We start from the raw sequence: 25,495 nt of genomic DNA, 5'->3' as shown, positions 1-25,495 counted from the left end.
TTTTTGATTCTATGAATATTTAAAGGAAACCAACACAGATTCATTAAAATATGTTGTATACCATAATTTAGAGCTTTTTTACCCTTCACATTTATTTCCACATATATAAAAGAATTATATATAATATATATTCAAATGCTCTAATCAGATATAATATATAATATATATAATCAGAATTTTATACATATATATATATATTTATATATATATATATATATTCAAATGATCTAATTAGCACCTATTAGTTTTCTTTAAAAACACAACATTTATTGCGAAGGTTACCATAAGTGGTGTATCTGTTGTTCAGTTTAAGTTTTTAAAGGTGTCCCATATCTGTGATAATGGGACTTAGCAGTTTAAGACAAGACCACAATTGAGAGACAATATTGCATTCAGAGAGTAATGGGAAGATATTATAACACCTTTAAAGACCTAAATGAGACAGATGTAGTCCCACTATTACCTCCAATTTTTCACCAGTCTTATGGATACAACATACAGATGGATACCGGAAGTTGAACTAACTATGTCAGTAGCTGGGTTGAAACCATGGAGCCCCAACTGTGGGTGTTTAGCAGGTTGTGATGTATGTGCTAGAGCAGATTAATACAACTTCAGGTCAGCTGAACTAGTAAAAGCAATCTTGTCATCTCCATCAAGAAGGGGAGTCAGAAGCAGTTTCCATTCACTTGGGACAGGCAGCAATACACATCTACCCTCCTAACCAAGCTTTTGATCACTTTTTGTTGTTGTTCTCTGTCACAAAATAGCCTGGCAGTCTGGAAACTAAACATACTGGATATTATAAAGAACATTACATTCCATTTTATCAAGGACATCCAAAAGGGGACCAGACAAGCAAAAAGGGGCAAGCATTTTGGAAACACTAGTAAGACACAAGGGCTCACAGGACATAAAATAAATCCTCATCAGTGAATATTTTAGGTCTAAGGCCTGAGTCATGGGAAGACAATGCATCCAAAGGAAAAGATGCACTATTATATCTCACATTACCCATCAATAAGAAGGAAGCACACTCCTTAGCAGGCCTCTTTGGATTCCAGAGAGGACATACCCCATCCTGGGAGTACTTCTCTAACCTATTTACCCTGTGCCACAGAAGGATGCTGGATAGAGATAAGGCCTACAGCAGTGAAATTCTTTATAGGAAGTACACAGGTTCCACTACAGAAACCCAGCAGCTTGGATCTTATGACCCCACAACTCCATGATACTAGAACTATCTGGTGGGACAATATAGTATCTCGTGTTCATGAGAAGAACCAATAGGAATATCACAGCATAAACTCTGAAGGTTTTTTTATCATATGCAAGCCTTTTGCAATAGAAAATTACAAATCATTTGAAAAGCAGTTTACAGCATTCTATTGAGCCCTGCAAATAGGCTATTAAGAGACCATGTTGCCAAAAATATTCATTATGAGCCAGATTATGTTTGCTAATTCATAAGATCAGGCAGGTCCTATATCAGTCCATTATTAGATGAAAACAGTATATTTGAGACGGAATACAAGTAGAAAGAGAATATGTAGATAAAGCGTATGCAGAGATGGTCCAGACACTGCATTGACCCTGTGGCACCTACTCACATCCCTCAGCCCATACTCATGACTTATAAGCACTAAGTTCTAACTAGATTCACAGATGGGTTGTGTTGCATGAATAAATGAAAAAAGTACTGCACCTCCGCTGCAGTCCATGAAAGGGTGCCTTCAAAGACAGCAATGAAGAGAAAACCCACCCAAAGATCAGAATTGCTGGGATCACATATTGTGTGTAACAAGAGGCTGAGGTAAGAATATATAATGCCTCATATGTAAAGCAGTGGACAGCTTGGTTGGTTGTTCATTTGGAGGCCTGAAAAGAGAAACAGCAGAAGACCAGCAACAATAACTCAGGGGAAGAAGCCAAGAAATAGACCTCTTAGAGAATAAGCACAGAGTGAATAGGGCTTATATAACATGTTACTGCCCTCAGAGAGTATCTACTATGAAAGTGGCATGTGGCAGATGGTACTTTCTAAGAAAGGCTGAAACAATTTCTCAGAGTCCACAAGTGCTCTTTAAATGTGAACTTGAAACTATTTCCATCAAGCAATGGGATCTATATACCTTTCTTTTTAACTTGGGTGGACCTTTGCTTCAAACAAAAGAGTACAGTAGAGTTGATACTCATGACTTCCAAAGCACAATCCCAAGAAAATGCTTCCAACCTCTTAAGTCACATGATCTTAGGATCCTGCCATAATGCCTTGGGGAAACCCAAACGATGGGAAGGCCCATTGGAGAGATCATATGCACGTGTTTCACCTTCCAACTCAGTGGACATTCCAGGCATCAGCCAGCATCTTAAGCACCACACATGTGAGTGGTTAAGATGTTAAATGACTCCAGACTCCTAATATGAAGTCACCATCCAACTCTAAGTATTCCCAGAAATTATGAAGCAAGGTAAGCCATTCTGATCATCCCAGATATGAACTCTTAGCCCACATAATCCATGATAACACACAGATCCTTTATACCACTAACTTGGGGTGGCTTGTTACAGACTAAGATCATCAGACTGAAGCCATAAATAACTAAGCATACAGAATGACGAGACCAGTTGACATTAGTCAGCTTGCAAACTAACCATTCTAATGCTGGTTCACTGGTGACAATAAGGAAGAAACCACAGTGGAAAGTATGGATACTGTGCCTACACTGAATGGCAAGGCTCCCACTCATCAAGGTTGACCTAGCCAATGCTGCTGCTAAATTTACAACCTGCTACCCACAGGGACCCTGGATACATACCATTTCTAAAGGAGACTAGTCAGCCACTTGGTGGCAACTGAGTACACTGGACTCCATTTATACCTGAAATATAAATTCATCTTGGTTGGAACTGAAACACATTCTGGGTATGGGTTTACCTTACCTGTCTATAAGGCCCCAGTAAAAATTTCAAATCAAGAGCTTTTGAAAACATAATCTACCAAAACATTATACAAAGGGATCTGAAGAGAAAAGAAAATGCAGCAATTGATATGTGATCACAGAATCTACTGGTTTTATAATATCACATAGTACTCAAAAGCTGCTGGCCTGACACAATGATAGAAGTTTTTGGAAGGAGCAGCTGATACAGTATCTTGGAGTTGATACCTCAAGTGGACTGGACACTACAACTCCAGGATATGGTACAGCCCTAATTAGCAACCACTCTGTAGAGCTGTGTCCCCAGTAGGTATAGACACAGGTCTAATAGTTAAGAGTTGGAAGTACACATGGCCCTCAGTTACCTCCCATTAAGTCAGGGAGAGTATCTGTACTTTCTGGCCCTAGAATTTTAGGCTCTATATGGCCAATATGTCTGGATTCCCAGAGTGTGAACACTTCCTGCAAGATCACTTGTGCAGTTTGGGCTCCTTTTACAAAAGATAGCAGGGAAAGAAAAGTGTTCCCTTTCGGGCAGGGATAATTATTCCTGATGTTTTGTACAAGTCAGGACCCATGTTATACAATGGGAGCAGGGAGAAGATATAAGCTGCCCAGATGACCCACAATCATATCGACTAGTGCTCCCTTTCCCAATTATGACCAAAAAAAAAAAAGAATTGACAAACGCATCAGCTAACTGTGGCTTGAGAAGACCCCTTCTGGGTCACTCCATCAAGGACTCCATCTCATCCATCAGAGTCACTAGCTGAGAATAAGGAGGATCTAGAAAGGCTACTAGAAAAGGGGTGAGGGGTGAGGGGTGAGGGACATCAGTCACAGTTCTGAGACCAGGTACAACAGCAGGTGCTGAATTTCTCCCCACAAACTCTTCTAAGGCTAAGAAGCCTTCTTCTAGCTAATCAATCTTCAGAAGAGATAAACACATATAAGCAAGAAAATGTGAGCAGTTAAAGGGTGAAATTTAGAAGATGAGATGCATCATTCAGAACACATTCACTCTCCAATGTTACCTGAAAACTTCTTCCACGCAGTTCCTCCCACAACCTGCCTTCAACCAAAGGTATTTGTCTTACTCAGAAATACTGTGCCTCCCCGGAGCAGCCTGTGTATAGTGATTGGTACAAAAGGGAGGAAAAGAAACAATTTTCTCTATTTGGGACATGTCTGCCAATCCATCTTAGCTTCATAGTGCCCCATTCACTCAGGTTAGGATTTTGTTGCCATTTTCTCAGTTCACCTTTGCCTTCACTCATCCTGGGCTCTCTCTATACTTCAAAAGCATTTTGGTTTTTGAGAGTACCCACCTGCATGTACACCTTCTCTGAAGAAGCCAATCTACGACACACAGACATTGCATCCTACCATCATCTATCCAACTAATTCTCATGAGCTGGGAGCCTTCTATCATCTCCCAGTGATAAATATAAAACAATTCTTGCCATTCTGTTTATTTCTCTGAGCTAAGACGATGGCCAGGCCAACACATGTGCATCTGTCATGCAACTTCAAGTCCAGTCTCCCAGGCCAGAGCACAAGAGTATGTTGGTAGTCTCTTACTAGTTTCATCATTTGCTTTATCAATAATTTCCTATTGGAAGAAAGTCTGAGTCTTTCATTAATAACATGAAAATCACTACAGTGTCATAGTAATTACTGGAAAGAAGAGACCTATGTAATATGAATGAAGAGTAGTCAATAGTTAAGCCACCAGAAAATATTTTTTGATCAAATTCGGAAAAAAATTTAAGACTATCTAGAATGTTCACTTCAGTCAAAACCAAATATATATAAATGGCATTTTCAGATGTATAAGATATTTCAACTTCTATTTTATTTAAGAATATCTGTTCCATATTTTATAAACATTCAATTAAATTACTGTTAATAACTAATATTATAGTTATATAAATCATAAAATATAGATACACTTAAGTCATAGGTATATCATTTTATACCTCAGTGATCAAGTCATTACTCTCCTTCACCCCAAATACAGCATAAATATAAGGCATAATAAAACAAAAAAAAATTGAAAATGGAGCAAGACATAAAAAGGGGGTGTACTATATTTGGTAAGTACTTCCAAACATAGAATTAAAAGTGTGAAAAAGTAGAAACATAAAATCTGTTAAACACTTCTGAACCTGGATTTAACTCATCTTACTTTATTCCTTCACAAATGCTTGCAGTTTAATTTGTAATATTTGCTTACAAAAGACATGAGAGTCACACCACTAGACAATATTATCACAATTTCAATGTGCAAAAAGTCATATCCCACCAGCTTTAAGTATTTGGCTCAGGTATTAAGAAGTCACTGTTTAGAGAAGGAATTCACAAAAGCAATGCTACTCCATGTTTTTAAAATAAGAAGATCTGCCTTTAAAATACAGTATCAAGATAGTTACACTTCAGAATTAATGAATTCCCAATTGTGAAATGTGAATGTATAATGAATTTCAGGGCACTGCTCTTGCAGCTAGACTGAATTAAGAGTTAAAGTTCTAAAGAGTCAATTGCCTCTGAAAATTTGGGGGTTGGTTATCAGTTAAAGAAAACATCAGCTGCTTAGAAATGCATGGCACTACAGCTGAATATAATACCTTTCCTGTTCTCTCTTGAAATGGTTTCCTATCGAAGCAGTTTCTGTATCAATCACACAATAGCTGGAATGGTACAGGGTTATACTATATGACACAATAACTGCATTCAAAAAGCATAAGAAAAATGACTTTTATAGTAGCAGATCCTGTCGCTAACTGCCTAAAACAAATCACTAAACTGTACTAATTTGTAAGCTTTGAGGTTTGAGGAACTCACTCGCTGGCTAAGAGAAGGGCCGAGCTTGCAATCAACTGTCCTCTTGAACACAACAAGATTTTCAAGAAAAGAAATGCGCTGATATAGTCTCCTCAATTAACTCTGTGAGAAAAATGCTCAAGCAATACCCAGAGGGAGCTCAAGGCAAAAATCAGGCCAAATATGACATTTAACTATCAATCTTTCCAAGGCCAGTGATTGTTAATCAGCCTGGGGGACATAAAGCAGTACACCTGACAGTGGTTATTTTTTATAAGCACATGCCTGATATTTTACATGAAGGAATATAACCATTTCTGCAAAATACATAGTAGAACCATTTCTTCATTTTTATGGGTTACTAATTATGAATAAGCTTAAAATATCTATCAGTCCAAAATACATTATACCAGAGAGAATCCTCAGTATGGGCATTTTAATGCTCAAAACACACACACACACACACACACACACACACACACACACACACACACACACATATATATATATATATATATGAATCATATTTTTCTATTCCAAGAAAGAAAACTCTAGGTATAAAAAATGCTGACATTAGCTACCTATATATATTTCTTGGGCAAAAAGGTAAAGTTTATCATCCAAATTGTATTTCAAACATATGCTGTTGAGATAAGTTTTGTACACAGCACAATTGGAGCTTGCTAATTTGTATATTTTAATCATAATAAAGTACTCACACCTTAATATAATTTAAATAATACATATAAGGTGTATAAATAATTATCTGAATATGCATGTCAGATTTGATTCTAAATTAGCTACCAGCACCTGTATGGTAGCTATTTAAACTTTATGAGTTTCAGATTTTGAATCTCTCTCATTCAAAGATGAGATTATGGCATAATGTATAAAATACTCCTAACAGCTGTGGCATACAGTAGTGATTTGCTAAATGGCAATTATTTTATTAAAATACACTATATCCTATGGTACATTAGTTTTCAGTAAAAAAAAATGATCTCCATAAAAGTCACTTTAATTTGGTTTGTTGGTGTATTTTTGTACCCATGTGTGAAACACAGATACACTTGATGCACTAAAAACTCACTTGAAAAAGAGAAAGACCATGAAAAAGGCCTGACTAATACAATAGCAGGAATAGTGTTCTCAGTATATAAGTGATGCTGGGCTTCAATGTATATATCACTACAGCGCAGGTCAAAAAAATAACTCCACATGGATTGCTGTTATGCAGCTAAGAAAGAGTTCTCCTTCAAGTAAAGAAGGAAAGACAAGGAATATGAGTTTCTAACAGCAATATTTTAAACTCATGAACAATACAAACGTGAGTGTATCATAAAAGATATTTTTAAAAAATGAAGGTCAGGTGAGGGCTTACATACCCGGCTGCCAACACTAAATCAGGGTTGGCTTTGCAAGTGAAGCAGGAAATCCTCCCAGTTCCTTGAATTGAACCTAAATAAAGTTCAGCTATCACTCCATGAGACCCATTCTATGAATACATACATATTCACACGTATATACTTACATAGTTAAGCCATTTATATTTATGAATACATTCTACAGTAAATATACATACACTCTATATGCAAATACATATTTATAGATTGCCTGTGTGTCTGTGTATCTTCTTTAGCCCTTCTTTGAAACTGGAGACATGGTTAAACATAAAGGTTTCAAAGTACTTCTTGTCATAGCACGCTGAGAGGACAAGGACATTAACAAGTGAATTTCAATGATGACAGACAAATTTTTCAAAATATTAACCAACAAAATATAATGATATTAGAGTTTAACAGCAAAATCACAATGAGCAGGAAGACGGCTACTGTCAAAGCCAGCTGCTGCAAATGGAGGGATGTGCCAGCGAGGCACAGGGAATAATCAGAATGAGCAGCCTCTGAGTAACAAGGCAGATTATTTCAGGTCGCAGCCCACTGGGAATCATTCTTGTCTTAGGGAAAGACTGGGAGGTTCCCAGACCCTTGTTTTAACAGTGGTGATATCATTATATAACTGACAACCCCATAGGAATAGGTCATAACGGAGAAGAGATGCCATTTCATCAAAACATTTTTAGATGAATCCATGATTAACCAAAGATTGAGCTTTGATTAATTATGGACTCAGATGAAAAACTTTAAAATAAATATAGCAGCTTTGATACAAGGAAAAGAGGCAGGTGGACCAGATCAGTGTGAAACATGAACCAAAAGAAAAATAACTACAAGGATAAGGCAGAATCACAATAATGGTCTAGAGTAAGTCATGAAAAGCAAAGAACCAATATAGAAACAGAATAAAAATATTAACTTTATTGGTTCTTGATAATAGCTTCATAAATTCTGAGGTGCTGAGGTTAAGACTGACAATGAACACCCAAACTACATGGCTGTTCTATCTGGACATGTTATAGGGTCTACTGTATGCTCAAGGTTACCTGTTTAAACAAAGTCAATTTTGTTCATTCCATAAAATGGAGACATTCTTCTCAATTAATCTTGTCATCTGTTCACAGTCCTGAGTAAGATCATGTGGTTTGATTAAAGGTATACCTGATCCACAAGCACAACCAATAAACAGCTAATATCCTGACATTTTATGAATATGAACATGAATATAGAAATGAACTCTTTCATTCTCAAAAAGTAGAAAGTGTTTTTCAAAGATTATTAAAATGCTTTCTTATGTATATGGATGTCACAGTTTACCACTGAATGAGGACCCAGCATTTTCAATTAATTCTTAGCTTAAAAAGATTTTTAAATGAGTAGGTGGGAAACAGTAATTTTGTTCACTGAAAGATCAAAAAAACAATGTTACACAATAAATTTATGATGATCTCATTTAATTATTTTTCCTTATTTTCTGCTTTTATTTGTAAAGTACAACTAAGTATTCTTACAAATATATTTCCGTTTTTCTCATCCAAATGACTTGTTTTTATATACTTCTACTTTTCAATTAGTCTCAGGATAGAGGATATCAAGAATATTGTTGCTTCTTGATATACAAATATTTATCCATATATTTCAACACACATGTATACTTACATAAGCATAAATTTACCCATGACCATAATCTTGTGTTACAATAATGTTCTTTGGAGCTCTCAAATGAGGGAGAATACCAGCTTCCTGCTGACCCGCACTATTAAGGGGCAGGAGAAATCCTTGGATCATGTGGGTTGAGTGCTGGCAGCTAGCTCCTTCAGAAGCAATGTCAACTACATGTGCATACAAAATACAATTCCAGAGAGAAGTTTCTTGCACCTACTAATGCTTTATACAGTGTTTAAAAACACACCTCCTGAGTCATTTTCTGCGAGACCGACACACTGGATATTATTTCCAGAGAAAATTGTTCATGCTCTTTGTTACTTTGTAGTCCTTTATTCTGTTCTAAAAACTAAAATGGCAATTCCATTGTGCGCTTCACTTTCTGGAGCATCTGAGCATAACTTTTTAAGAAGAGAGGACCTCTCCACGCTCTTCCTCCTCAATCTCAGGTATAAAAATGCAGACACACTTTTAAAACTTTTGCTATTTCTTACATTTCCTCTCTACATCGGCCCACTATTCTAAAAGTTTACTAGATTTAGAAACTGGGGTACAGGGATTAAGGTTTTGCCTGGGAAACACAGTAAAGTAGCTGCTGAGCAAGAAGAAAGCCCAACTTACCTGGCTGTTTCCAGCTGCACAGGCAGGGGAATAAAAAACCACAGTGAAAGTATATACCTGTCTTTTCAAGGGGGCAATGCGTTCATCTTAGTGGTCGTGCCTTTGCAAAGAACAACATGATGTTTTAAGTCATTCTGGACACATGCTCTGCTGCTTCTAAGCAGCACTTTTTCTTAGCACTCTAAAACTTTGGAAAGTTTTCTACTTTTAACTCCAAAAGGAGCCTCCATGCAGTTTCAAGTTTGCCAAATCCATACGGATATGGGGCCGGTTCAGTATCTCACAGATTGAGACACTATCCTCTCTGTTAAAGAACAGGTCAGTCGGCTTCCTGCTGGATACACACCAACTCAGAATATTGGTAGACATAAATATAAGAGCAAGTTCCCAAGTATCAAAGAATCACATATCTGCCAGCTATTTCAAGCTTCCTCTATCTATCTCCATCTCTAATAGCAACTGTAATTGCCCTCTCTTACTTAGGCACGAACATTTGTATATTTCCTACAGAGCCCTATTTTATTTGTTTCCATTTGATTTTATCTCCTTAATCAACTTTTAAGTCTTAGAGTTTATAGTCCTTACTGTATAGCTACATGAATCATACAAAGCAGCTATGTATTAATTTGTTGATTTTCAATTACTTGACTTTAACTTTTAATTTGTGTAAAATCCCCTCTGGTAACAATATCTGGATAGCAGCATGTCTTCCTCAAGTATTTTCTATCTTTCATTGTAGCCTTGTAGTGAGAAGGCCACAGGAGGAGCGGTATGGACTGCAGGTACAGTCAGAAGCAAAAAAACAGAAGGCCCTAATGTTTAATCTGTGCCACATTCCCAAATCATACAATTAATCATCAGGAAAAATTATCCGGTCTCAGTAACCACAAGTTCTACTTAAGAGCTCCACATACCTTCATCTTTCCCTTCGGAAGACCAGAAAAATCTCCCTGAAGATGTCCTTCAGCCAGACAACAGGCATTTTTCTTTCTTACTCTGATGCACTTGAGCAAAGTTCTAGTTACATCAGAAAATAAAATATGATTTTGCTGTTTTGCCATTGCTTAAAGGGCAGATGCATTTTTCTTCCACTTGCTTCTTTCAGATCTCAGTTGCCTTAGGTGTTGTCCAGTAGGACTCCAGGACACTAGCGGTGAACCAACCCTTTCTCTTGAGGCAGATGTGTTTACCTTTCCATGATACCTCTCAGTTATCTGATTTTCCTCTATTCTCATTACAACAAAGTAAGACAAAACGTATACTGTTTACAGATATGGTAACATATCTGTAAACATACTTGTGACATACTTGACCCTATCTAGCAACAACACAACTCCTTAATATATAGACTTGGCCAAAAACAAACTGATGTCCCTTATTCTTTAATTTTTTTTTTGTAGTTGTAGATGGACAGTATGACTTTATTCATTTTTATTTGGTCAAAGGATGGAAACCAGTGCCAATGTTTTACATGTGCTAGGCAAGAGCTTGGCCACTGAGCTACAACCCCAGCCCCCCCCCCCATGGTTGTGCAAAGTTATAGAGGTAGCATACTAAAAGTCAAAGACAATAAGTTACAAGATAAAAATTCTAATATCTTTCATCCTACCATAAGATGTGTTTAATAATAAACTTACAGGAAATGTGTGGTAGTCAAAAGGTATGTACCTAATAGTTGAAGATTTCTTCAGTGATTATAAACTCCTGGAGAATATATGATTCAAATGATGAAATGGAAATCATCTTTTTTACTCAATTCAATCGGTGACATCAACAGGAAGGGAAATAGTATTTTAAAATATAAGATAGTGTCTTGGAACAGTAGCAAGAAACTGATATAAAAAAGATCTTGCATGAGATTGGTGAAGGGTAGGATAATAAGGAAAGAAAATAGATCTGTACTGGTATAAACCAGAAAATAAATGAGTACCCCAACAACAGAACATGAGAGCTTTCAGTAATTTGAAAAAAATCCAATGAATGTGCCTGGACTCTACAAAAAAGATATTTCACATACAGCAAAAGACCTCCAACTGCCTGGCATAATGGTAAAACCATTGTATCTTAAATTAGTGGGATAATTTAATGATATTTTAAAGTCTCTTCTCATAACTTTATGATTTGGCAGGGTCAAAAGTTTATTAATTGGATTTGAAAATAAAAATAGGACACGGTTCTCTATGAATGCAATCATTTATTCAGCCTTCTCTAATATATTTACATTGACAGTCACTGAAGCAAAGAAATGAAATTTCATTCTGTGGGACTATTCAGTTAATAGCAATTATAATGAAGCTAAAAATGCTCACCTATTCATACTTGAAATACATTCAATATAATACTTTGCATATCCTTGCAAAATACCCAACAAGGAGAGTAAAGAACATCTTCCCCAATTTAACCTGAAGCAAATAGCACAACTTTACCTGCCAAAGACCACAAGCTCTGAAGTTCAATTCCATATTGAGGCTAGCATACCTGGATCATTGCAGTTGCCTTTATGGGTCACAAGCCTTAAACTCAACTTCTGGAAGTCTCTTCACAAACCTCCAAGACAAAGCCAGAAAATATGAGTGATGAATCACCTGTATACCTGGAAAGCAACCCTAGACCACAGTTCCTAGCATGGTCTTAGTAAGACATAAACTGAACTCATGAGACACATGCTATAGTTGCCTCCTCATGGGCTCTACCCAAATCACATTAAAACAACACATTTTTGTAAAGAATACAAAGCACCCTCTTGCAGAAAATTTTGTTGGTACCCTGCCTCTCGAGAAATGTGTACGGTGGTCCAGAAACTGTAAAACAAAAATCATTATAATGACACAGTACAAATATGATGAATCAGATTCAGAGACAATATAATTAAAGAAAGTAAGAAAATGAAAAAACGCCTCTGTAGAATTTCTTCTGTAGTATCTACTCATCAAAATTATTTAATCTCTAAACCTTTACCTCTGACTAATTGTCAGAACTCTGGCACCATCACTGCTTTATTCACTTTAAATGATTCTTTGGCCTTGACATATAACCTCCTCAGTCTAAAGTACTTATTATCAAATTTAGGGGCTTCCCCAGGGAATTTTAGGACATGAGCCAGTAACACGGAATAAAATAAACTGCCGATTTTGCATGTGAAAATATGTATAACTAGCAAGAACCAACCTGAATGGACAAAAAATAATAACAAAATTCAGTGGGCAGCTCAAGTGACCAAGGAGTGTGCAATATAACCCTGTTTGGGTGTAGGGACAGTGAGGTGTGGGAAGAGAGGTCAGAGCTTATTTGTATAACAAAGCTTCACATTGTTTTTAGCAGTGTTTATTGAAGTCGTCTCCTCCTCCTCTTTGGGCTCCTGCCCTAAAGATGATTCATTTAAAAGCAGTATCCTGTCTCAAGGCTTTGCAAACCCAAACTGGACAAAATCCCCAACAATGGATCCAGAGATGACTTTGCTATATTGGTGGCAAATTCCTGAGACTGGCCATGATGGCCCACTGACCTTTGACAGTAACTTTATCCTGCCATCAAAGACAATCTGTCAAACAAATTCAACCCACCCACAGTCTGAAATTTCTTTGAGATCCTTCCGATCTCACTTATCTCCTTGTTCTCAATTCCACCAAGCCTTTCTGTCCAGCTACTGTGTAGGGTGTCATGCTTAAACTGTGGGAGATTTATTGATGTTATTGGAATTAATAAAGATTGTTAATGCGTCAAACATGTGTTTGATAAAATTTCTCTATATGTTCCTTCTAATATATATACTGGAAGCAATTTTGAATAGCATATTAACTATTTCAGGGTATCAAGTAATTGTTTGGTTTGTTTCCCACAAAAACTATCCAGACTTGGAGTTTTATTTTGTTTTTCATTTGTAGTGAGGATTTTCTTTGCTACTGTAATCAGAAGGTTTTAGTAACAGCCTTGGACATTAAGAACACAATGACCAGAAATGAAAATACAGTACAGATCAGTGGAATTTTTCCTTTTTGGAAGCCAACTGAACAGTTTACAGGAAGTATGATTTTTAATTTTAAGTTATTATCAACATTATCTCTAGAAAACACAATTTAGCAGTCCAAACAATTTAATAACAAATAATGAAGAAAAATTTTGATATCAGTAAAATACTTCAGATCACTAAGAATATAAACTGGAGTTTGTATTCTTATCCTTGATGCTATGTCGAATTTGTTATCATAAATAAAATGCAATGTGAGTGCAGCAAATTAATAAGGCCAGAAATGCTTGTTTTATGAATTTTGGTTTTCAGTTGTGTTTAAACCAAAAGAAATTCCAAGCAAAACTTGAAAGTTATAAGAGTATTTTTGGAAAATTCTTAATGTAGATAACTTTTTTAAAATTCAAGGAAGAAGAATATATTGTTTAACATGAACTTAGCCAGGTATAGTGGTGCAGGCTGAAATCCTACTAACTCACAAGGCTGAGGCAGGAGGATCACAAGTTCAAGGCCATCCTGGGCAAATTAGCAAGGCCCTGTCTAAAAATAATGATAAAATAAAAAGTTTAGAGGTGTAGCTTAGTGATTAAATGTTGTGAGGTTTAATCTCCAAGTATCAGGAAAAAAATTAAAAAGAACATGACTTTTTATGTTGCTCTATTATGAAGAGATTTTTGCAATCCCTCCAAAATGTTTTCAAATAATTATTATTACTGCAATATCACATCTGAAATGAAATATGTAAGAAATATACAGAACAAATCCAATTTTCAAAAAGTATGACATCAGAATTATTGTTGGATAGGCAGTTAAAGGATAATCTCTTTTACTAACTGCTACATCATATATAAATGTAAGCCATCATATGGTTAAATTGCTAAATAATATCCAAGAAAAAAGAAAAAAAAATTCCTTGCTATAACAGAAACTTTTACATTTAAGTGCTGCTAATAATTCCTAAGCTGATTGAGCACAACAGGAATATTATATTGACAATATAACCCACATGTTTATATAAATATTTTAAGTTTACTAAAAATTAAAATATGAATTTCATGTTCAGAGTTAGTCAGCCAGGAAGTAAAAGAGTAAGGAATTGCCTAAGTTACCTAGAAATTACTTTTTATGTCTTTTTGAACCTACCTAAAATATTGTTAAGAAATAATGTTTTGTAGTATAGTATAAGTTTTACATATGACAAATATGGGCAAATAAAGGATAAAACTTTTATACTAGCCAATTTACTATCCAGGTATTTGAAGTTTCTGTTTAAAATTGCTTTATTTTAAAATTAATCATTTATGAAGATCTTCATATAAGATGTTCAAAAACCATTTTCTAACCTAAAAGTAAATCTTATATCTGTGTTTTTTACAATTGATCTTTTTTAATTAAATAAAAGCAAACTGCTCTCTCCCTATAAATTCTCCCATAAATAAATAAAAAATAAAATAAAACTACTCTAGATTAAGAAAGGTAATGATTTACAATGTCAAGGCAATGAAAGTTTAAGTCCATGTCAAGGGTTTCCAGACTTTAGAGTGCATCTTGATCATCACCACAGGTGATCAACTGGCATTGCTCAGTAGCACACTCTGAATTTCTGATGTAAAAAGTCTAGAAGAGGTCCTTGAATTAGTACTTCTAACAAGCTCCAAGATAATGCTGATGCTGAAGATTCCAGGCCACAGTTTAAGAATCTAACAACTGTGATATGTAAAACAAATTTGAAAAGAAATATATAAATGAATTTTTAGCCCACCTAATATGGGTAACATTTATGATGGCCAGGGAAGGTGATTAATATTTTTTTTCACAAAGCTAATTCTATTCCTAGTTATGTGACTAATAACCACATCAATATTAAAACAAAGACCACCACCTTACTCATAATCACCAGTTCAGTTGTGGAACTACCTTCTCCTTTATTGTTAAGTGACACAGGCTCAAGAGTATGTTAATGAAATTGATTTCAATTTATGTCTACTACTGGACCTTATGAGTTCCCACTGCCCAAAAGGAGATTTATCAAGACAAACAATCTAACCAAAAGTGACAGGAAAATGGTAACATTCCCTTCTAATCCTTGCAGTTGCAGCCACCCTTGTAGTATTCCACCCCTTCCCATTTTTTGTCACTTCTTGTTAACCCTCTACACACACACACACACACACACACAGAGAGAGAGAGAGAGAGAGAGAGAGAGAGAGAGAGAGAGAGAGAGAGAGAGAGAGAGAGAGAGAGAATTTTAAAAGCAAAACAAACTCCTTTTAGCTAGGATGATCTGAACCAGTGGGAGAGAAATGCAAACCTGGACATGGATGAGAGGGATTCAGACTTCCCAAGACCAAGGAATAGCCCTTTGAGAAGACTTTATCACCAACAATCCTCATCCCAAGAATACCAGCCTCTTACAGCTGTTCAGAGGACAAGAGTCCAGCAGAGTCACAAGAGCACTAAATGAATTTCTCCTCTCGTCAAGTCCCACCGCCTGCCTCCAGTCAATCTTTGAGGAGACTGAGCGTCTGGCTCCCGCACTCAAGTACCACAAAACACACACACCCACCACCATTACCGCTGCTACAACCGCCGCTGCTGTCAGGCAAGTCCTCTCATTTGGGAAGGTGGGGGAGGGGCGCCGAAACTAAGATGCCTAGAGGAGGCAGAAAGTGAAGGTTTCTAGACCCAAGCCAAGGAGGGAACCTAGGAAGAAGGCAGGAAAGAGGAGTAGCAGATGGAGCACTGGAGGGACCCGAGCTCTCTGCAGCAGACCACCCCTTTCCACTCCCCAGCACTGCTCAGCCCAGGACATAACGCACAGGAATGCTCACCCGCATTCCTCCTCAAACATCCGCCCACTCTGCACTACGTGTTATCGGAGAGTTTGAGGACTTAAGGTCCACTTGGCACCCATGACCATTCCGCAGTCAGTTCTAGGGTCTGCGGGGAAAACTCTGACACTTCTGCAAATACTCCTGCCTTTCGGCCCCCGAGGCAGTTATTGACCTAGCCCTGCACTGCTGGAATCTAAACCCCAGAGTGAAACCAAAGATAATGTGAGCTTCATTTCCAGCACACATTCCATGGGTATTGAAGCAGGGTCGGGACCTGTGGGCCAGTCTTAGCCTGCTATCCTCCATAGGGCTGCCCCTTAACCTTAACCTCATACCATAACTTGAGGACATAAAAGTTCTTTTTCTCTGGGGCACCGCCTGCTTGTCCCAGGAGAGGACTTACATTTTAGCCCATTACTAGCCTGTGTGTGTGAGTGTGAGTGTGTGTGTGTGTGTGTGTGTGTGTGTGTGTTTTCAATGCCGAAAGCCAAGAGTGCCAACTGCTGACAGGCAAAGGAACCTGAATTTGCTTCTGAGGACTTCAAAACCTTCCAATTAACAAGCTCACGCTTGTTATGTCCTAACCCTTCCAGATCTGGGTTTTCTGGGGAAGAGCTGAGATAGTGTTCTGGTTACTGCGAGCTGATGTCCTGCCCTGGAGCGGAGACGCGCGGACTTGGTCGTCCGTTCATTCATGCATTTGCTCATCCATTCACACAAACATGTCCCTTAATTGTGTCTGGCACTGAGAATCTTGCCTGCTATTTCCCCTCCCCAAGTCAGTGCTCATGGCAACGGCTGGTGCAGAACGCAACTCAACTGTCACCCCACTTCCTGAGCCGGAAAATCAAGTCATGTAGGCATTCACAGAAAAAGAAAAAGGTGGAGAGAAGGAGGAGGCGGGCGGGGGTGGGGGCGGAGAGGGGTGGGGAGACTTACGGGGGTCACATTCGAAGCTTCCCTTCGGGGGAAATCGCGGCAACGACACCGCGGCATGCAAGGAGCCAAAGCATTAAATAGAAGACTGCTAGAGCTCATGTCCCCCGCGGGGATAAATCAAGTGCAAAGATACTCATACGCTGAAGTGCGATGTTGCCAGCTCGACCCAACTCTGAGCCCCGAGTCGAGGCGCCGGGGGAGCCGCTGGCAGCCCAATCCGCAGCGCGCTCGCTGCCTCCTTATCGCTCCCAATAACGTGATGAAGTGTAAATCAAATGCCACGCCGGGAGGGGCCCTGGAACGGCGCGAGTCGTGCATTTTAGCTCACCAGCCTATCTTGCCCAAGAATCACAAGGTCACGATAGCGTCGCGATTCCACTCACCGTACACTCCTTGGCCAGAGATCCCCTCCAGGAGGACTGTCAGCAGCCACACGAGACCGTACACTAAATCCATCTTCACGTGAACATGAACATATCCAGCCCAGGGGGGATGCAGTGGGACCTTCCGGAGGCCGGCGGCCAGCCAGGCGCGCTCCACTCGCGTCCGGGCCGAGTCGAGGTGCCCGGGAACCGCTCGCCGAAGGAAGCAGCGCGGTCCGTCCGTCCTTCCCAGGCGGCGGCCGCGAGCGGAGCGCAGGAGCCCAGCACACCCCACACTCATACACACACACACACACACACACACACACACACACACACAAATACCCTGACACACACACACGCCGCACTCACACCGGGCGCCTGAGAAAATCGCAGACGCCGGGGAGGAGCAGGGGGCGGTGATGGGAAGGGGAGCCGCGAGGCGAAGTGTTCTTCAGGGAAGCGGGCTCCAGTCTCCGCAGCGCCGGCAGCGGCGGAGCGCTGGGTTGGCGGCAGGCGCGGGCAGGGGGCCCGGGGTACCGCGCGGTGGAGCCTGGCTTGGACAGCTGAGGAGCAGGAAGTGGCCTCTGACCCCGGGCACCAAGCAGGGCTATCTCGCCTGGGTTCTCCTTTACAAAGTAACTCGCGAAGGTCCCCAGAGGAGCGTCAAGCGGCGGCAGCGGCCCGCCCGCCTGCAGTCCGGAGCCCCCAGCCCTGCTGTCTTGCCTTCCCCCATTCCATCAGTTGCCATTGCAACGCCAATCCTGTTACACGATACAGACTTGCATTGCCGAACCCGGAGAGGAGGAAGAGGAGGAGGAAGAAGAGGAGTAGGGCTAGGGAAACGGGGGTGGGGAGGAGGGAAAGGGAGGAGGGGAGAGAAGAGGGGTCCAACAGGGAGCGGAGTGTGCGTCTGGAGCTCCACCAGGCACCAGCCTCAGCCGCTACTGCCACCGCCACTGTTCTCCAAGATAGCCTTTAGCGCCCCGCCAGCGAAGAGGGTGCTCTGGCCCGCCGCACCAATTCCAGGAGCCGAAAGCAGAGTCCAGGCAACGCCACTTGCAAGAGAGGGAGAATGTCAAGCACAGAACCGATCCGCACACACGTCTACGCGTGCCCACCGGCACTGCGCGCGTCCTCTTCGCTTCCGCGCCGCCCCCGTCAGGTGGAGGGGGTGGGGGCGGTCGGGACAAGCGGGAGTTTAGAGGAGGGAGCCGCAGAAGGGGTTCCCCGCCTGGGCTAATGTAGTGCTGGCATCCAGAGGTGAACGCGGGAGCGGCCGCCTGCGGAGGGCACCAGGCTGCGTGGCCGCCGCTCGGGCGGTAGCTGCGGCAGAGGTGCCGGGCTGGGCGGCGAGCGCCCGGGGCCGACGATGGCCGGAATCCCTGGGTTTGCGCGGGGGTGCGCGCCGCGGAGGCGAAAGGAGGGAGGAGGCGGAGGGCGAAGCGGCGAACGGAGCGCAGGCGGACGGGTTGCCGGGGAGGAAGGCTGTGTGTGGTCACGTTGTGCGCTACGTGCTGAGAGCGCGAGCTGGTAGCCGCAGCCCGGCGACGTCAAAGCTGGGTGCGCGGCTCTGCCGCCTTCCTCCTCGCCTCCTCCGCTCCTCCTTCGCTCTGCTTTCTTGTATCAGCGGAGGAGCTCATCTGTATGGACAGCGCCGGGCGGTTCTGCGAGGCCAGTGGCGTCCGGCCTCCAGCCCACTCTGCCGAGGCCCTTCCCTGGCTCTCGCAGAGCTCCGTGGGGGCGAGTGCCTGTTATTTATTTCTGATGCTGCTGTTTGCGTTTGCACGCGGAAGGGCCAGCTACCACCTTAGACTCCCGGTAATTACAGGACACACTATCCCCTCCCCGCAGCCCAAGGTCTTCTAGTATCGGTTCTGCTTGGCTAGAGGGCAGAACAGGCCACAGCACTTGGAAGTGGCATCGTTTATTCCTCATTTCTATCTTTTTTTTAATGTGTTTTTTATGGACGTGACAACGGATGAAGGCTCGTGGTGGGGGGTGGGACACTAGGAGTTCAGAGATTAGTTTATTTTATATGTACTGTCTCTTAAAGTTAACTGCTTGGAAAATATTTTCCCTTTTGTGAAAGAAAGGGCTTTCATTGAAGCAGAGCTAACTTGAGGAGCTTAAAAAATTCATGGTTACACAAGGATTACAAAATTCAAAGAATCTTTAATTTATATTAGAACAGGTCTAAAACTCCTTCACTTAAAAACAAGAGGGAAAATCTAGGAACATTGGAGGGGCTGTAATTTGTTTCTTTAATCAAAATAATTAGTGTTTATGCAATTCACTTTGTTGAATATAATTCAGAGAAGGGCAGTGACTGACAAAGTTTAAAACGTGCATTTATACATGTGTTACAAAAGTAATTACTATGAAAAATCTGAACACAGTATTCATTTCTCGGTCCCCATAACAGATTGCTATAGCACACTGCAGGTCCCTCTCTTCATACTCTGCTTCTGCTGGAGGGAAGGGACCCCAAGCACTAGAAAATGAATGCCCCTCCTTTTTTCACCCAGGTTCCTTTTCTCACTTAAGTGAATTGTGAATATTATTTTTATAAGGTGTGAGCTTGTGCTTACCTTCTAGGTTTGCAAGATGTGAGCAACCAAGAAATTTGAAAGGGTCCCAGAGGATGCCTCTCACAGCTTTGAGGACCCCTTATTTATGAGATTCCACTTTCACTAGATGGCATGAAGTATCTCTAGAAGCAAAATTCAATGTAAGGCATTTCTGAAGGGAAATGACTGAAGCTGGCTTAGTGGTCACCTGTAGGGAAAATTTGTCTTATGATTCTGCCTTTTATAAGTAGATCATTCCTGCACACTGCAGCACAGCAGCTTCATGAGCCACTTAACTGCAACTACTCTCTCAGATGGGAGCTCCGTACTTTACCTCTATATTTGTACTGTCCTTTTCAACTCTTAGTTATGAAATCATAGATTCTTTTGAGTGTTTTCAATACTGTAGCTTGGAATATTTTATCATCCCCTCAAAGCCAGTGTATAATTTTAACAAAGGAACCCAGACAAAGTAAGTATACCTAATGTAAATTACTCTTTTTAAATGTTTTCATTAGTGTAGTATAGTTATACCCAACATTGGAATTCATTTTTACTTAATCATACATGCATGAAATATAATTTGTTCCATTTCAGTCCTTAGTACTTTCTCTTCTTCTCCCCTCCTCCTTCCTCTGTGCCCCTTCCTTTACTCTACTGGTCTTCCTTCTATTTATTTACAGCTCTTTTTTTTTTTTAAATCAGTGCTTTAGAGATACAAATAGAGGTGAAATTCTTTGTGGTATATACCTAGCATCATTTGTTCAATTTCATTTCACAGTTCTTGCATTTTCCCAACCCTCAATTCTCCATTTTCCTTCCCCCTCAATCCCTTTCCTCTACTCCACTGAACTTTTTAAAAATTTTCTGGGATTCCCCACCCCCTGCTTTTTTTTTCCCTCTAGCTTCTACATATGAGAGCAAATATTCAACCCTTGATTTTCTGAATCTGGCTTATTTCACTTAACATGCTGTTCTCCAGTTCCAGTCATTGTGTATATATACCACATTTTCTTTATTCATTTATCTGTTGATGGGCACCTGGGGCTGGTTTTATAAGTTGGCTAGTATGGACTGTGCTGCTATATACATTGATGTACCTATATCAGGATAGTATACTAATTTTATTTTTTTAGAATAAACACCAAGGAGTAGGATAGCTGGGTCATATGGTAGATTACTCTTCTTAACCTTCAGCATTAGCACATAAGCTTCAGGAGCATAGGGACTTTCATTTCCATAGAGTGCATATTTCTGCACAGGGAAGAACCATGTGCCATAGATCCCTCAACAATTCCTGAGTGAAATATTTGAATCTTGGGAAAAACATTAAGGAAACTGGTCATTTTGCAATTTTTTTTTCAATTTTTGTTGAAATAAAACTTGAAGAAACAGCCAGGTGCATCTACTCTGATCCAGGTTTTATCCTTCATATTGCACATTTATGGATTTATAAACATAATTCCCTTAAGAAGCACACATTCTATTGACCAGGATGTTTGGTCAACACATACACCATTACTTCTATTAACATTATAAGTACTATAAATAAAGTCCTGGGCATAGGTGAAGCAGATTTTACATGCAACCTTTAGTTGGATTATATAACAGAAGAAAAACTGTACTACATTTAATGTTTTTGTTCCTATGAAAATACTGTGCACATTACTGATAGAAATAACTGGAAGTTCAATAAACCCAAGGTATTTTTTCTTGAAATTCAACTTTGTTTTAGATTTCACTGACCAACAGATATGATGTATGTAGCCACACCTAGCACTGGCTGTGTAAGGCCTCCAGGTGGAGACCCTGAGCTAAGCCTTAAGAAAAGCTAAGATGGTTTACCTTAGAGAAGACAAGTGCTCCTTGCCTTCAGAGCTCCAGAGACTCTTAAGAAATCAGACACAGCATATCTTATGTGGCCCAATCAGAGCAATTTCCTCCAGAAGTAGTATATAAATAACTTCAGAGGTCACCAGTTTCTTGGATTTTCACACTGAATATGGATTTTACCTGGGGCATAGCACCATAAGGAAGCCCAAATTGTGTTACTTAAAGGGTCCATTCAAGAGCATCCTCTCTCATAGGTGCAGCAATGGACATTATCATTTGTGAAGATCCACCCATGGTAAAAGGAAAGAAACAGGGAAAACTAGTCACTCTGGAGATACAGCTGAGGGCAAATTCAGACTATCAGTGACAAATCTGTCTTTTCTTTTCAATCTGGCCTCTTTACACAACACAAATGTGAAACCTTGTATGTTATTTTCATTTATTTCCAATTTCCCTGCCAGCCATTTAAATCACACAGACTCCCATGTACACTATTGCCTGGGCATTTTGCAAAAGCAAACAAGAATGTGAAAATATTTAGTGGTATATAGGTAAATTCTTGGAAATACTACACATTAAGTTGTTGTTCTACACTTCCTTGCATTTGCTCTATTTTTATTGGTCACAGATACCTGGGCAAAGTGCAGCTTTCTAGGACTATATCCCACACTGGGGTAGCTACATATCTGAACCCCTGACCTAGTCCATTTGTTCTATCTGCTTCTGGAAGTTCCAGAGCCTGCTAAGGTATGCTCCATTGTTCTATGGCTTAGATATACCTCAGAGGCTTCAAAGTGTCACTTCCTTGATCTCTGTCCAAAGGACCAGATTTTTTAAAAGTTAACTCAGATTATTATACAATTTGATAAAAGCCCCAAACTGGAACCACACTTGTAGTGCACCATTTATGCTGTCCTGATAACAATTTTATCTAGCCAAATCCCTGCCTCATTTTATTTCCTATTACTTAGTAATGGCTTACAACATGCAAATTTAGAAGTTTTAGCAACATCACATAGAAATGACTGCTTCAGATGATAATGAAAGGCATGGAGCATAGCATTGCACTGGGGCTTCCAGATGCTGGTCATTTGCACGAGATGGGCAGGGGCCAGTTGCTCTTAAGCAGTGGGACTCAGACACTGGTATTAGGTATGAAATGAGGATTTAGTATTGGGATCAGAGTTGTCCCTCCACAGGGCTTTAGTGATAACAAAAAGGGGAATGAGAATAGTAACTGCTAATTTTTGAAATAAGGAAGCATGTCATATTCCCACTATATGCACTAAGAGGTTAAAGAGAGAGAGGTAGCTTGAGGATCTAAAAAATACCCAAAGAATAATTCCTAAACATCAAAAATGTAGGATCCAATTAGAGAGGAAGTTGCTCAGCAGAGGCTGAATATGTGGATGCTCTTTTCAGAGGATGCCAAGGTAATCAGTAACCAGATGATGGGGCTAAGGTCTCAGAGATATTGTGGGTGCTTCTGAGGATGTCTGACAAACTGAGGAAAGTTGGGGCAGAGGCTGAAAACAAGAAGCAAATGCCTTGGTTTTCTTGATAGTCTACCTTCCATTTGAAAGCAGTTGCCTCTTTCTGAGAATTTGCACTCATTCAGTAAGTGCATTACTTCTCAGCTGCTCTATTTCTTTGAAACCAACATTGTAGTATTTAGCTCTCTGGAATTTGAAGACTTTGTGGACCACTCACAATTTCTATACAAGTTTTTATCTGGAAAACATAATTAAAAATCTACCCTTAGTTATTATAGCTTTGGTAATTTTAGTAGCCTGCCCTAATTTCCTGAACAGACACAAGGCTGATTTGTTCAGAGTGGATATTCTGTGCAGAGTAGTATAACACAGAAGGTCAACATCTGAGCTTTGGCATCAAGCTGTCCTGGGTTTGAATCTTTCTCATGGGTGTGACCTTGACACCTTCCTTATCCCATGATAGGAAAAGAGCAAACATTTGCTGAAGGGTTTTAAATAAAATAATGCATGTGAGATACCATGGCTCAGCAGCTGGCACATAGTCCTCAAAAAATAGCATCATTGCTTTTAATATTTCTCTCAATATCATTTGATCATTGTAGCAGATCATTACTGTATGGGGTTAATAATTTGAGTGATTTCCATTTCAGGATTAGCTGACAGTTTAGAACCTTTAGTTTTGTAAATATGATGAAGCTTTGCTTTATTTTCTTTTATTCTAAAGTTCATCTGCCCTATTTCTGTCCAGTCACATTGAATTCTGAAGTTTTCCATAGTTTATCTGTAAGAGTATGGTAATTCAGTATCAGGAACAGCTTAATATCTTTGAAAAACTTGAAAATTTGAGATTAGAGTACTGCTTTAATATTATTTTTGAAAGTGCTATATGCCAGGTTGTATTCTTGGGGAATTCCACTATGTAAATTTAAAGGCATGGAAGTCCCTTCTTATCAGGATGCTTGGATTACCATCTTTAAAAACTAGAAAGAAAAGATGCTTACACATTTAGGTCACCAATAGACTAGATTAAGACCAGATTAAAGATCAACATCAAAGTTAGATTAGAAATCATAAAGAAATCCACTGTTTCTGATGAACAAGTGATTCGATTAACCCACAGATAAGATATAAAGGACTAGAAGAGAGTAGAACAAAATTGTTTCACAATTATACATTGGAGCAACTTACAGATGAGCTTCTAATAGGAAATAAAGGGAAAGAAATTTTGGTCCTAACCAGGTGGTGGGTTTGAAATTTGCCATCACAACCCATATATAGAAATGTGACTTTTGACATTCTCTATAATTAAACTTAACCTGCTAACAGGTTGCTCTCCTATGAGCTAAGGGTTTAAAAAAGGAAAAACAAAACAACAGCCAAAAAAAAAAAAAAAGCCACAATCTCTTCTGGGTTATATAATTACCCAGTATTTCTGGGTTTCTTTTGCATCACCTCAAGATGGCTGGCTCATGTTTTGTCCTGCAATATCCCCTTCCACCCAAAACTGCTGACCCCCACTGCATCTTCAGATGTAACAGCATACCCTGCTGAATCCATAGCTCATATCTTCACCCACTGGCTTTAGGTGTGAAAAACTCAACATCCTACTCTTACTAACCCCCATCTTTGACCATCTCTCCAACCCCTAAAGTCCTTCTCCTTCCTCTCTGGGTCACCACAAAGTTCTGGAACACACACACACACACTGAAAAACCAAACAGCACTAGTTTTATTTTCTCTTTACTGAATATATTATTTGACATTTCTCTCTCTCTCTCTCTCTCTCTCTCTCTCTCTCTCTCTCTCTCTCTCTCTCTCTCTCTTCTCTCTCTCTTTACTGGAGATTGAACTCAGGGCATTAGGCCACTTAGCCACATCCCCAGCCTTATTTTATATTTTATTTAGAGACAGGGTCTCACTGAGTTGCTTAGTGCCTCACCATTGCTGTGGTTGGCTTTGAACTTGCCATCCTCCTGCCTAGCCTCCTGAGCCCCTGGGATTACAAGTGTGCACCATCACACGCGGCTTGACATTTCTTTTCCTTTGTAG

The 25,495-nt window shown here is 39.8% G+C and overlaps 1 protein-coding gene across 4 annotated transcripts in view; it reads right to left on the bottom strand.

The window, feature by feature from the left end:
- Mdga2 (MAM domain containing glycosylphosphatidylinositol anchor 2) overlaps nucleotides 1–18,785 on the bottom strand; it is a 760,082-nt gene extending 741,297 nt beyond the window's left edge. For all 4 annotated transcript variants that reach the window (XM_005331744.3, XM_021730684.3, XM_078050175.1 and 1 more), the window contains exon 1: nucleotides 17,572–18,785. In XM_005331744.3, coding sequence (XP_005331801.2) covers nucleotides 17,572–17,851 — 280 coding nt within the window. In that variant the 5' untranslated portion in view covers nucleotides 17,852–18,785. The remainder of the gene's footprint in view (nucleotides 1–17,571) is intronic.
- Nucleotides 18,786–25,495: the final 6,710 nt, after the last annotated feature.

Source organism: Ictidomys tridecemlineatus, chromosome 5 (assembly GCF_052094955.1).
Source record: "Ictidomys tridecemlineatus isolate mIctTri1 chromosome 5, mIctTri1.hap1, whole genome shotgun sequence".
Lineage (NCBI taxonomy): Eukaryota > Metazoa > Chordata > Mammalia > Rodentia > Sciuridae > Ictidomys > Ictidomys tridecemlineatus.
The sequence above is the reverse complement of the archived record's forward strand: the minus strand, read 5'-3'. Positions and strand labels throughout refer to the sequence as shown.